This window comes from Microchirus variegatus (genome assembly GCF_963457635.1).
Source record: "Microchirus variegatus genome assembly, chromosome: 11".
In the NCBI taxonomy this organism is placed as follows: domain Eukaryota; kingdom Metazoa; phylum Chordata; class Actinopteri; order Pleuronectiformes; family Soleidae; genus Microchirus; species Microchirus variegatus.
Genome location: NC_139812.1, coordinates 21,404,051 through 21,419,404, shown reverse-complemented (window position 1 = coordinate 21,419,404; position 15,354 = coordinate 21,404,051). Strand labels below are relative to the sequence as shown.

The following is a 15,354-nucleotide window of genomic DNA, read 5'->3' as shown; positions in this document are numbered from 1 at the left end:
TAAACTGAGGCTGAGGGAGGACAAAAAAAAAGAAAAAGAAAGAAAGAAGGGGGATAAAAAAAACAAAAACAAACAAGCAGTTTGGTCATTTTTACGCACCGATCGTGCAGAGAGAGCAAAAACGGAATACGAGGGCGCAGACAGATTCAGTCAATACTGTTATGAGGCGAGAATGAGTAACGCAGAAGACAGCGGGAGCAAGTGCTCGTCGGGCCCGATTTCCAGCTTCACGATCCAGTCTATCTTGGGCACGCCGTCCGATGCGCCGCGCTCCGGGACCAAGGAGCTCTCCAAGGGGCCGCTGCCTCTGCCACTGCCGCCTCTGCCGCCGCCGCGGAGGCGCTCACTGTCCGTGTCCTCCGAGGAGGAGTGCAGCGGCGGGGAGGATTCAGCAGACTGCTTCTGCTCCGACACGGGTCACAGCGAGCGCCAGGCGCACAACTTCTCATGTTTAGGTGAGTTTCATTGTTATTATTATTATTGTATATTATCTTGCAGCACTGCAAAATAATTTAAATGTTGCACATTTAATATTATTTATTTACAAAATTGAATGTCATTGAGGCCCAATCAGGTTCCTTATTTTATTTTATTTTTTAAAATAATACAATCAAATTGGTGTTTTATTTTTTATGTTTTGTTTTTATTTGTGTACTTCGGCTCACATTTCACCAGGTTAGTATTTATGGCTGTGCAACCCCTCCATCTCCACTTGTTTTTATTATTACAATGATTATGTGCACACTATCCTCGTCAGCAGCAGCAGCAGCAGAACAGGAGTGCAAGGTCGAATAATTACCCTGCCACCCTCCATGTCCTTCCTCTCGTTTCAAATTTAATTGAGCCCCGCTAATTGATGAAACCTGTTTCCAAAATGGCTGCACTACACGCCGTCAATTGAGCGTTAAATCCATAGAGCGGGGCTTTAATTAATAGCGTACTGTACGCCGAGCATACTCACTGTGAATTGTTTATTTTAAAAAATAGTCACCGGCTTTGCAGCATGTCGATTAAGGAAGTCAGAGTTCACACTTAACCAACTCTCAATCTGAGTAGGCTGGAGGAAAAAAAAAAAAAAAATGTGATTATTATTTTTTTTTTTTTCTCATGCGTAAAACACATGTGTAAAACACATGTGTGTCTGTCCTCTTGGTGCGTTCAGGTCCCGCAAAAGGACTAATGCCTGTGAGTGAGGGGCTGTCGCGGCGTGCGCACCTGCCGCAGCCTCTGCTGCAGGATTACAAGGAGGAGCAGGAGAGGCCGTGCCGCCAGCTGTCACCGCTGTCCGCTGAGGAGAGGCACGCGGACGGCGGCGCGGACAAGCAGGGCAACAACAACTCGGCCAAGAAGAAGACGCGCACGGTGTTCTCGCGGAGTCAGGTGTACCAGCTGGAGTCCACCTTCGACATGAAGCGCTACCTGAGCAGCTCGGAGCGCGCGTGCTTGGCCTCCAGCCTGCAGCTGACGGAGACTCAGGTCAAGACGTGGTTTCAGAACCGGAGGAACAAATGGAAACGGCAGCTCTCGGCCGAGCTGGAGGCGGCCAACATGGCCCACGCGTCCGCACAGACACTCGTGGGGATGCCGCTGGTTTTCAGAGATAACTCCTTGCTGCGCGTTCCAGTTCCGCGCTCCATCGCCTTTCCAACGCCCCTCTATTACCCGGGGAGCAACCTGCCAGCGTTACCTTTATACAACCTGTATAACAAGATCGAGTACTGACTGACTCTATACACGGTCGTGTTCGCCACTGCATTACAATACAATACAACACACATAACGTGTCTCCACATCTTAACCCCGCTGTATATTATATTGTATCACTTTATTTGTTTGAGGAAACTATTATGCAGCAACTGTGCATCACACGAGAAAGCAATCAAGCTTCCCTATGTATGTATAAAAATACACCATGTGTATAATTATTAATTATATTGATTTTTATTCTCTCTCTATCTTTTTGTTTTTTAAAACTATTTTATTTCTCGCCTTTTAACCAATTAAAACATTTGGAGTCTTCTTCAGTCACACTCACTGGTTTTTAAATTCCACAAATGCCTTGTGAAAACTATTTTGCAGGAGCATCAAGTCGTTTGATTTCACCTGACAGGAAGGAACACACCACTTCTTCCATTCAAAAGGGGGACAAAAAAACACAAAATATAATTGTTTCTATATACATATATATATATATTGTAATTTAGACCTTCAATAATAACCTTCTCATTCAATAAATTTTCTATTTCAGTGAAAATGTGGGGGTTGTTTTTTTTTTTATTGATGCACCTGCATAAATGGATGTTAGGGAGTCTATATTGTAATAATCCAAAAATATAAAAACAGGATTGACATATATATGGATACATATTTAAATTTAGATCAAACCCTATAGTGCCAATTAACATACATGACTTTACTGCTGCTGGGTCACAAATATTAAACAGTGAGCTTATAATGCCTCTTGCAAAATGTGGTTTTTATATATATAAATATATATATATGACACAATGTGAGACTCCATTAGCCTATAAAGCAGAATAAAACATCAGACTGGGTTTAAAACTGCAGGTGTTTTCATTGTGCAAAGACCTTTTTAAATCTAAAAAAAATAAATAAAGATGGTGCATGCTAATAACCAAACAAATCAAGAAGCAGGTGAGATCAGCTAATTGTTTTATGTTATAATATATATATACATTTACATATAGAGGTAAATATAAGGAGATGCAGGGTGGAAAAAAGCCAATCATGCCTTTTGGGGCAGGATCTCCTCCTGAAATCAGGCCTTAGAGGAAACCCAAATAAAAAAAAAGGCACATTGTCAAAGTTCAAGACCTCGCTGCTGTCATTAATTGAAGCCGTTCTCTTCTGTGCATCTGCAAAATTAATTTACTGTATCAGTTCCACTTGAAATAAGACATCTTCTTAAACTTATAGAAGCCATGCGGTTGATATTTCTGCTCCGGCAAAACCAAATCTGCCAAAGTTTAGCCCAAAAAAACAACAGAAATGTTGACGGACAGTGATAAAACCATGTCATACAGCAGCTTTTCTTAGATGTCACATCATCTAAAAAAAAAAAAAGGGAACCACACCACCACATCACAACCGCTTCAACATCCCATCCCCACCCATCTACCCCACTATGTGCTAATGGCTACATTACCTAGCAGAATCACGACTATAGCTATAAGCTCTGCTGCCCTGTAGATTATGCCTGACCCAATTTCTGCAACAGCCGCCCTGTGTTTCTGGTGGGGAAAATGGATGGCATCAGACAACAGTGGTGATTTATGGGGGGGGGGGGGGGGGGACTCCCTCCATGCAGCACTGCATGGTGTAAGAGAGGGTGAGGAGCAGCACAGGGGATGGATGTGTGACAGATAGGACAGGCGGAATGATTAGGAAGCGCACTCCTTATGAGAAGGAGCAATAGCTTTGGCAGAATGAAGCTGTTTATTAGCATCCAAGTGGTCATTATGTCATCAGGTGTGACGGCAGTGCGTGGCACACGCTCCCGCATGGACGGATGTTTACGCCCCGCTGACTTGTGTGTGGGGGGGAATCTGCATGACCTGTCACCTGAGGTTGTGTGAATTTACACGACAAGGGAAGAGACAGAGAGAGAGAGGGGAGGATGCTGTGATGAGCAGAGGATGAGAGAGGAAAGAGGGGATAGGTGGGAGGTGAAGGGAGGGTGGGTATAGGAGAGGGAGGGGAGGGGGGGGGGGGTTGGATGTAACTATGTATCACAGCAATGGCAGGTGTGAATTACAAATTTTAATAGCAGGGCAATGAAAATGATTTGAAGTGGTTTAAACTGCAAAGAGACAGCGAGTGGCGCGGTGATGAAGATTTGTTGAGATGATGTGTTGTGCCTTAGGATTCATCAAACCTGCCTGCTAAGGTGAAAAGCAAGTGTAATTCACTCCCTGTGCTATAATTTATGACGGGAGTAATGGAAACTGTGGGCTACACACGGCGCACAGAGAGAGAGAGGCGAGGAGCACTGGGCAAATTGATTCTCACGGTGGTTTTTTTTTTTGGAGCATATTTACAGGATCATAATGAATTATACTAAAAAACCCGCGGATATCACCTCTTTTACATCTTGAGATAAAATGATGGAGATCAAAACTAACTTAATAGAGACGCCATTAAATTTAATCAGGCTGCAACAACATTATCTATCACTTCAGTGACTCTTCTTTTTTTTTTAATTTATAATGTTCCTATTCCTAACATATGAAGATGTCTTTATTTTTTTGTTCCATGTTTCGTCATCGTTTATTTGGACGAGGGCTTTTCAACGACCTCCCCAACATATTTACAGCCATTTGATTTAAAGAGGGTCTATGGGAGCCGGTGGGTTATGAAGTTTAACACCACGAGCAGATGCAGAGGCTCGGATCTGCCCCCGAGACGGGCTTTTAAAAGCGATCGCGATGCATTAAGCCAGACAACTCTCAAGACCTGTTTTGCTCCCTAAATGAATTTGAGGGGAGCGTAACAAGGTTTTTGAGGCAGGCGCTGTCATCCGCTGGCTTTAACCAGCGTCTGTATTTATGGGTTAATGGTTAAAAAGGAGAGCTTGGACCAGAAGTGATTTTTCATGATTCTGTTTTATATCAACTGGAAATGAAGGAGCTGAAGGGAAATTGTGTTTGTGCGCCCCCCTCCCTCCCTCCATCCCTCCCCAGCTCCTACCGCTCAAATATGGACAAAGTCTATCAGTAAAACATGGAAGTTACCTCTTAAAATGCACCTTTAATCCACAGGATTAATGAGAACTGTGGGATATTTAAAAACCTTTGATTAGAAATAGATTTTCAAGCTTGTTAAACTCTGACATTTGGAACCACAATGAAAGCATTTGCATCCCCCAAGTTCAACTCCCCCCCCCTCAAAACAATATTTAACCAAAAAACAAAACTCCGATCTCGGGCTTTAATGCTGAAATGCATTACGCTTCATTGTGAAATTACCGACCATTTCTCGAGCTGTGTGTTTTTGAAGACCCCCCCCCCCTCCATTTGCCTTTCCAATATGCATCAAACTATTATAGGCTTGCGGTACGTGTGGAGAACTCGGCTGTTACTCTAGAGATAAGTCCATTAGCATTACCTTTGACACCATAATGGATGTGAGATACAATTTTCTGCTCTCCATTTGGTATTTGTAAGGATAATAGGGGGATTATCTTGAAGGCCTTATGCTACACACTCAAGAGTGAGACCACATGGAGGACAGAGAGGCTCTGCAACAGTTGTTTTCACATCCTCCCCCCTCACTCCCCTTCACCCCCCCCCAGCCCCAGCCCTTCCCTCTGCTCCAGAGAGCGGCAGGGAAGATAAAGCATGTCATTATTCTATTAAAGACCTACAATTTTTGTAATGGGACTTGCAGCAGTCGGCAGAAGTGCAGGCAGCTTCTTCAATATCCTGGACATTATTTGCTCGTTTAGTTAAATGATGTTTCTAATTCCCTCATAATTACTTGTAATGAGGCCGTCTCCCTCATTTTGATGTGGCCACATCTTAATACAGCATGGCATTCTTTTTTAGAGATAATTACCTCTCATGAGGCCGGGGAGCGAGGCTGGGGTTTGTTGTGCGGCTGCACACGTGGCAAATTGGCTTGTTTCCTGCCATCTTCTCTTCCTGCAAATTGGTAAATTAAGTTTCTCGGGCTGGAGCATCAGAACTGTTAAGTTGGCTTTCTTGGCTGCTTGAAGCGATTGTCCTCGCTGACAAGGAATATTCCGCGCTTTGTCTCATTAACTTTGCAGACTGTTTATTTATAGCGCGTGCCGTGCAGCGGACGTTAAAGCAGCCCCCCCCCCCCCCCCGGAAGTGTGCGAGAAAGAATTTACTCGCGGTGTTTGAAAGGATTCCAGATCACAGAGCAACAAAAAACACGTCCATAAAACAAAACCCTCGCTCTCGTCAATAATGTATTCTCAAAGCCAGAACGATTTTTTTTTATCTGCAATCTATCGTCACGTGGGGCGACACTTTTTTTTTTTTTCTTTTACAATTAATTTGCAGATTTCAGACAACAATAGTGCCATAAAATCCAGCTGTGTCAACAAACTCATTCAAGCAGTTATGTTCATATTTACAACATCATGAGCGGAGATTTCTTCTTTCTTTAAACCCATTTTAAAGTAATAATTGTATCTTTAAAACTTTAGAAACTACACGCATCACCTGACTCTTAAAAATGAATGTGCCTTTTTTTCCCCCTCCCCGTTTGCCGTGACTTAGGAGCCCTGTCTGTGTTGTCCCTCTGAAATGATAGCTGCCGTACTCCAACCGCAGCCGGCGCTCGGTTGGCTGAGAGGTTTTTATTTCTAAGTGCTGATGTGTCGCAGACAGTTTGGCTCTACAAGGGCCTGTTATACGCCGATTAAAGAGAGGGAAGGAGTGCTCCCGCAGGGCGGCCTTGTACATTTACCCTGACCACAAAAAGGTCTAACGTTTACGCCCCGGTGCTGACATGACCTTCAAACAAGGTCCCTCTGCTGCCTGGGTGGATACTGGAACTGTCTGGAGGAGACCTGCAGTGACACTAACAGAAAGACAGGAAGAAATCATATCTTTCGTATCAGGAGTGACCTATCCACGGTATCCTGGGAAGTGACTGTATATAAAGATATAGGCTTTATTGGAAAAAACGCAGGGAAAAGTCGTTATTTTTTCCATTCGTAGGGCGAAAATATGATTGAGATTTCCTAAAAGCTCAGAGAACGCTGTAACGCGATATCGGATGGATCTTTCCTCCATTAAAATTGTCCACACTGAACAAAGTGGTAAACACAAAAGGCCAATAAATAATTCAGATCCAAATCCAGTCATCAGTCACTGTTGGTAGGAGACAAATACCACTGCTTTATGCTTTTTTATTTGCGCAAGGATCTTAAAGTGATCATCCTGTCTTTGCTGGGTCAGCGATCCGTTTGTTATGAGATTCGATATTGAGCTCCTTTTAATACGGAAAGTTGGGCTCTCTTTGTAGCGACCAAGTGGTGTCTTTCAGCTGCAGGGGGTCTAAGTGTATAGAGAGATGATCTGTCACTTCAGTCTGAGACTGACTGCTGACCACATAGCCCGCAGCACAGCAGCGGGGAGCACAATGAAAGCAGCGCACTATCACCTGACAGCTAATTAGGGATCACTCCCCTGGAAGGGAATACATTGTCTTTGAGGGAGTGGGAGAAAGAAAGCAAGAGGTCGCTGGAAACCATGTGAAGTGTCAGTCAAAGCCACAAGACACCTGCAGTTTTTTTTCTAAAGGCAACTCCTCTGATCAGAGCTCAGCTGATATTTTGTGCACAGTGAAGAGAGTTCAACATAATATGTTCCGTTTTTCCCCCGAACAAGTCCAACAAATAAAATATAGTTTCAATAACGCAACGCTAATGGAGTCTATTTTAAATCCTGCAGTTCAGCAACACCAACTGTCCCCAAGTTTGCCTGCTCAGTTTGTGCACAATGACTGTGTGTGTGTGTATGTGTGTGTGTGTGTGTGTACACATATAGACACATCCAAAAGAGTCTATGGTTTATCGGGAGACCATGGGATTTCTTTGAAAACACATTTGTAACCATTAGTTGAGTGTAAGGTTTCATGTGCAGAGTGCATCCTCTGGACTGGTGTCAGGGTTTCTGTGAGGCTCTGCTGCTGCAGCCTCTCACTGAGGACAGTGCTGAGAGAAGGAGGAGGACAGAGGTGGTGGTGGTGGTTGAGGAGGAGGAGGAGGAGGGGGAGCACTGGAGCCGAGGCGTCCCACCAACAATGCATCATGGCGGGCTGTGTGTAACCCGAGCCCCCCCTCTGGTCCTGGTGAGGCCTGCCACAGCGCACTCCCTCTTGGCAACCCCCTTTTTGCACCCCCCAAGATGCTTTTAAAGAGATTTGGTCAGCGAGAAAACAGCTCTTCAAAAGAAATCGTCGCCACATTAGAAAGTAATTAGCTGAGCCCCAGGCCGAGGATTCCCTGACCTGACTAATTTTGCACCCCTACACAATCCGTCTCGGTGCGAGGCGGCCGGTGAGACACGTTCTCAGTGTTGTGGGGAGGAGCTTGGCGTGGCAGAGGTGCTTCCCATGGTCCTGCAGGTGAACAAACCCCACAGAGGTCATCGGGAAAGGTCAACTGGTAATCCATCTGAGTAACGGTCTGCAGGTAGATTTGAAAGCCATAAAAAGGATATTTATATATATATATATAAATGTGATGTGCGATGTACTTATGATAAACTCCATGAGCATCAGTTGTTCTTACATGAATATATGAACTCATCATATACTGATTAGCACCAGTCCGTGTGCGAAATGTGACGTAACAGCCATGCCAGAAACAAAGTCGGACGACGGAAAAAACAACAAAAACTAATAAATTTTTGGTTGACTATTTTGCATCATTTACTGCAGTCGCTTTTTAAAAAAACCAATCGTTTAGATTATGAAATCGTGGAATAAATCACATATATAGCAAGAACCGCGACAAACATGAATGCTAGCAAATATGTGCGTTGCAGTGTTGTGGTCGCACACTCTTATTCGCATGCCGTTTCCTTCAATGGAAAACAGGCTGTGTCAAGCAAAACTATCGGATCCCTACTGAGGGAGCATTTGTGTGTATACAGCTGCAGCGCAGGAGCGGGCAAGGGCAAGAATAGTTTATCTATTTAAAATGCTGAACAACTGGGTGTTTTGAGCAGTACACTCTTAGACATTAAAGTGCTAAGTAGAACCATATAAGGTTCTTCGGCTTGTCCTCATAGGAGAACCCTTTTTGGCTCCAGGTAGAACCTTTTTATAAATGTTCCACCTGGAACCTTTTGGAGTGTTCCACCAAGAACCCTTTTAAAACCCTGTATTCAGGAAAGGAGTTTTAAAGGGTTCTCTGGATCAAAATGTTTCTTACTGAAACCATTAGCGTTACCAAGAACCATTGAAAAACCCTTTCTTGGGTAAAGGGTTTTTCAGAAGCAAATGGTTCCAGGTAGAACCTCAGCCCTTGTAGAAGAACCCTTTTGGAACCCTTATTTCTAAGAGTGTATTTCTGGCAAAAAAAAAAGCAGATATGGAAGAAAACTGCTCGTTCACCCAATGCAGATTCATTTGACCCGGAAGTGAAAGCTGAATAAAATAATATTAATAATAACAATAAACCCAGGACTAAATTGAACTAGTGGGAATGCGATAATAGAATCCAAGAGTATGAGTTAAAGTCAAAATTCTCTAAATGTAAACATAAAACAACAAAAACCGTAAAGCTAAAACATTCCAAATCCTTGGTTGTGCATATTATACTTCATATACAAATATCCACATATTTAAATGTGCATTAAGTCTGAAAATTCTACTCACTGTAGTATGTAGACCATTGGTTCTCAAAGTTGATAGTTTTAATCCAGGAGGTACTAAGCTTGTTAAATATTTATTGGACATTACTGGATACAAACCAATAAGTGTAAACTGTAGAACTGCAATCTGGTCATTAAAATTATTACAAATGGGATTTCTTGCTGTTTTTATTTCCTTTGGCAGCCCTCAGTCCAATGTTGGGTTCCTAAATTGGCCCTCGGGTATCAAAACTTTGAGAATCCCTGATGTAGACGAAAGGGAGCAGAGTTAAATGAATTGATGAATAAAAACTATATATTGTTGGAAAAGTATTGAGCCTCTGATCCAACTCTCACATGTTTGTCTTGCAGGAGTCTAAACGTGGATAAAAACCATTGCGGCGTCTTCATCGATCAGTGCAGAGAAACCATTTTCAGCACTTGGCCACCTGTTTCTTTCAGGCCTGCAGGGTTCACTGGCAACAACCTTCCCTCTCACTATTAGACAAACTAATCTGATTGGGGAAAAGACAGAGGTGGGGAAGGGCCGAAACTTACAAGCCGCATGCTGCAGGCTGGGACTCGACACCAGCAGCCCTCTCTTCCAGTGTCTCTGATGGTTTAAGAGCTACTATAGCCTTCAGCGCTGTTCGACTAGCACACAGTAGGAGGTCGAGTGAAAGAAAATGTGGGAAGCTGAATGGGGACAAAAACACACAAACACCGATTTTAAAACTAAAATTGGGTTGTGAGACACTATAAATTAAATGACCTTATCTGTTGTCATCGAGGATTTATTATACAGGCGCCCCAAAGCATTAGTATCTTACATTACTTGTAATTGCATTGCCATTTGAACCTTTTTACCATAATAACTCTGTAGCGTATGAATGCAAATGCTGCAGAAAAGAAAAAAGACTCATAGCCACCAGCGCTGATGTGGTAAGACATCGGAGAGTGCAAAGGAAAAAACATGCACTTGTTAAAACCAGCAGGACCCAGAATCACTATAGAGCAATTGGCCAATTAGGAAGTGGTCCATCATGTCAAACTCATTTGCAAAAAGGGAAGGCTTAACCCTGAGGGTTCGAAGGTCGGGATCAAAGGGTGTCCCCCACGGGACTGTACAGGGATCCTTGAAGAAACGCTGATCCCAAGCTTTTGTAAAGGAATCTTCTAATTACAATAAATCTCCACTGGAAGGTAAAGACAGCAGTGCTTGGTACAGTGGCTATATGATATCTCTGGCCCGGGGGGGCCTGCAGGTAGCCTATAGATGTCTGCATAGAAGACTGATGGGAGATAGTGGTTGCCACCAGGGTTGTGGCCTCTCATTGGCCCAGGTCAGAACCTCAGAGAGTGATCACAGGTTTGGCGGCTCAGGCTGACCAGCACCTCTGAGCCCTCATAGCCTCTGGTGTGTAACTGGGTCTTTGACCTTGTCCACAGATTAGTATCAGTGTCAGTATTAGCACTGCATTTAACTCCCCTATTCTTTGCCTTTTTTTTTTCCCCCTTTTATTGTCTTGTTTTCTCGCAAAGGCGTGTCATGGTTGGGTTCCTCTGAATGGAGCACACTCTGTTAATCGTGACTCTTGCCCTGTGTCATATCAATGTTTAAGACCGGTGTGAGTTCACACTGTGGTTTCCCTTTTAATTATTGTAACAGGAGACGTGCTTTACTTCCATTCATAGTAGGCAAATCTTAGCTGAGAGTAAACTGCTGAGCAGATATCCATTTCAGAGGTTCTCAAACGTTTTTATACCAATTACTACCTGAGAAAATATTGAGCTCTTGAAGTTAAAATACAGTGGTGTACAAAAGGCCGAGCAAAATCAACGACATCATGCAAAGTTAGACTAAATGCGCACAAATTGGTTTTAGCGAGTCTTTATGAAGTAGTTCAAGTGGAGTAGAATTAAATAAATGTTACTATGAACAGAAGACTTTGACACTTTGGCCCTCATATTACTTAATTTTTTAATTTAAAAATGCATACATTTGTATCCAGATAAGCCTGCCGCCCACATTACCGTTTGAAAAAGCTGCTGGCTGACAAATCTGTCTTTGTGCTAAGGTCTGAATCAAATTAATATTTCAATTTTTTTTATGTCCTTTGTATAGTTAGTTTAGATTATTTTCCTTGTTTAGCACAGCCTAAACTGGGTGGGAGGGGATGGTGTGGTTTATAACTGTTTTTCTTTATTGATACGTTTCTCTCTTTTTTTGCTTACCAGACTGTATTGTTTATCTAAATAGAACATAATATACTATTACATACATATTACTCTTACAGAATCATTTTTTTTGCATTGTATTTTTTGTAACTGAAAAAGTCGAAATAAACCATGAAAAAAAGAGAAACAAATCCAGCCAGTAGCTACGTCTGCGTAGGCCCCATAGGGGTTATATTTCGGGCTGACAATATGGGTCAGGAGATTGTCCGTGGTTTCCATAATGGCCTCATCCATGTTTGCCCACTTGAAGCCCATGTGCACTTCATACCCTTTTTCCAGACTACCCGGGTAGGCTACTAAATGGGCACGGGCTTGAAGTGGGCAAATTACGCAGGTCGCATAATGATTTCAGTGACCCCACATGGGCAAACACTGGTCCCAAGTGGGTTTCCATGGTTGGCCCAACCATGGAAACCCACTTGAGACCCACATACTTTTATGGGGTAGCCTACATGGACATGCTAGCTGGGAATGGGTGCAAGAAAAACAGTTAACTCAGTTTCAGCAAACGATATGTTCAGTAAAACAAATGCGCCGACTTTTCCTCATTGTTATTTACAACTGCAATCGCATGCCCAGTTTTCCTGAAGGTTTCACGTGATTTGCCTTTTAAGACATGTTAGCATAACGTCTGGCCGCATAGCTGAGACTCGCCTGGATCAGCTGTTGCACGTCCGACTGTGCTTTCCCTTTACGTATTGAGTCTCGCTCGCCAAACAACCTTCTTTGTTCCCCCCGCTGCGAGCAAAGCCGCGTGACACTCTCTATAGTTCTCAGTGGACACTAGCATCGGCACAGAAGGGGGAGGAGAGAGGAAAAGGAGGGGAGAGTATAGCAGTTTGTTCTTCCTGCAATTAGCATTCACGGTTAGCTGAGCAGAACTAATGCAGCGAATCTTTGAGACTCACGTTACCTGTCCTCCACTGCCGGAGTACCTGCAGGCCAGATTAAACTGTAGCGGGATGACAAACCCCCCCGTGTATCCATTACAAGCCTTTTATTATTAGCTGTGTTATTGGTAATTCCTTTAGAACGGCCATGACAAAAACCATGCATTGGCTGAGGCTGACTTCATAAAAAAAAAAAAACACAGGATACTGTGGGTGTGGGTAACGTGCTAGTGATACCGCTATAACGCTGCAAACAAACAAGAGTGAGGATTGCGCCCGCATTGATGTGGTGTTGTTTGACAGTGCTGACGAAAGGCACAACTCCCAGCGGCACATTTTGATCTGACCTGTTTTAAGTGACGGGGCTTCCCAGGACAACGGTTAATGTCACTCGTCAACTTGAGAGGCATCTGCTCGCAAACACCACTCCCTCACCGACTTCATTCATACTTTATAACTCCTTTCTTTCATGCCCCCCCCAAAAAAAACAAAACAACGTTTTTCTTCTCAGCCAATGAAACGTCAACATCGTTCAAATGTTTTTGTGCACACTATTTTATATACGTAACTTCTTACGTCAGCCAGGGTCATCTCCGGTTGGTTCTTTAGCATGTAGGTCAAGACTGAATGATCTCATGACTCCCTTTTCAGCTGGGGCAGGATCAGGATGTGGGGCTCACTGTGTCTCCATTATGGGACGTGGATGAAAGTGAAATGATCTCATGAGTCTTAAGTGACACAACAATATGGCCACTTAGTAGACTTTGTCACGCAGTTCCAAGAAATATGCTGGGCAAGGTTGATCACTTATGGGATTAACTAATCGTTAGTTAATGATAACTTATTATTAATCATAATATCTGCATTTGCAAAAAAAGAGGTTTTTAACCACTTAAAACATCAAACACTGGTTTTGGACCCACAGATGGATCACCAGAGGTTATTTGGGATCCCCAAACAAATGTGCGAAATTTTCCCAACCTTTTCGCCAAGATTTATGTGTATATGTATGTTTTAATAATTAAAGGTGCATTATCTAATAAATCTAAAACAACTGGCCATAAAATCCTCCTAATATGTCACAGAGACTCAGGAATAATGTTCATATAACAAACTGAACTCACCAACAACAACAGTACAGACAAAATATTTGTATTAAAAAGAATATTTTGCAGACTGCAAAAAATCATGAAATCATGTTTTGGCATGTGGCGCCACCTACCGCCGTCTACCAATCATTGCAGTCAGTAGAGTCTCAGCTGCAGAGCAAATGAAGAAAATGAAACCTAAAAGACCTCGGTATTTTGAATTTAAATGCAGTAACCGTTTTTGGCCACATTCTTACATATGGCACCTTTAAATGCACAGCTTCAGGATTCTCTGCAACAGTTGAACGTACCACCGGTGTATAATTTCATTCATATTTGCGGATAAGTGAGTGAAACACAATAATAGAGCAGCTTTACTTTGCATTTAAACAATGGATAATCCATATTTTTCATCGGCCCCCCCCCCCCGACCCCCTGCATGTTGATTCGTCGTGTTTATCCCCAGCTAATCATTATCGCTTCTCTGACGTGTCGTCTTATCAGTTACAAACAGGTACAAGTGGTGCAAGTGCTCCCAATTGATCCGCTAAAGGCTCTCACCGCTGTGATGAGGCCACTGTCTAGTCACACAGAGCCAAGGAAGACACTGCTGCTCAAAATCAATAAGTCTTCCTGTGACACCGTTTTTTTTTTTTTTTTTGCTAAAGTCTACACTTCTAGTAGCTCACGGCTGTGGGAGAAATCATTGCGAGGGAGAAGCGATACACTGTGCCACAGTACAACCACACTGACAATTTAATTGCATATGTTCGGCAAGAATCATTTGAGAACATTTGGGAAAAATACAGGACGTTGCTTTGAATATAATCGGGGTCTATATTCGATTTTTCATTCCGTTGCATGACATTTTCTTTGTGCGACCAAACAAAGGTCACAAATATATCTGCTGCTTGGCTTCTCTCCACCAAAATCGTAACACTCTCATATATTACCTAAAGGGACTAAAAATTCATGTTTGGGTTTAAAAAAAAGAGAAGAAGTAATAGTGTTTGCAATCAATTCACAGTAATTTTTTGTGAAAAGGCTGAGGCACATTCTTTCAAATGGTTACAGGCACTTCCATTGAATTAATGCTGTATGTCTGTGTTTAACGAACGCGGTTTTAGCAGAAAATTGATAATGTTGCCGAAACGGCCGCGCAGTATCAGAAAAACCGAAGCTATTTGCTGGGCAATTACAGTGAAATCACGTTGCAGGATATGGATTTGGGGGGCGAAAAAAAAAAAAAAAAAAAAATCACATTTCACTGCAGGGCTTTCACTACCCGGTGCACACAGTGTATGAATTTGAGTCGGCGCTGTGGTTCCAATCAAAGCCAAACTGAATTATCTTTATGAAACACATTTCACAAACACGCCGTGCAGCGTTTCAGCTATATATCAAAAGTGAGGCGGAAAAACTCTGCTGCCGCTGCCTCTCACTCTAATAGTTCTGTTTGTATCGCCCTCGTCTCCTTGTTGAACCACAACTACTTGCCTCTACTTGATGTCCAATCTAAACAAAAAAGATTGTGATATAATAAAGGGACCCATAGTCCCTACTTGTACGGTACTTATTGAGTGGTACACCGAGATTTACGTAACTCCTCTCAATGAGAGGAACGAAGAGAAAGAGAGTTTCTCTTGTGATTGCGAGAGGTGGTTTAAGGTTACCAGCTAATTTCTTAGTCGCTACCTGCCGACAGCTCCAAATCCGGTTTCCTGCGTGCTTTTGAACAGGGAACAGTACAATCTGTTATACTGTAGCGATCATCAGCTCTTCCTC

General features: G+C 42.9%; 1 protein-coding gene across 1 annotated transcript; it reads left to right on the top strand.

Annotated features, from left to right (window-relative positions):
• Positions 1-172: 172 nt before the first annotated feature.
• hmx2 (H6 family homeobox 2) lies at positions 173-1,722 on the top strand (the record flags this gene model as incomplete). Its single annotated transcript, XM_083897666.1, has 2 exons — positions 173-455; positions 1,163-1,722. 2 exons carry the CDS (start codon positions 173-175, stop codon positions 1,720-1,722), a joined length of 843 nt encoding a protein of 280 aa, XP_083753792.1.
• Positions 1,723-15,354: the final 13,632 nt, after the last annotated feature.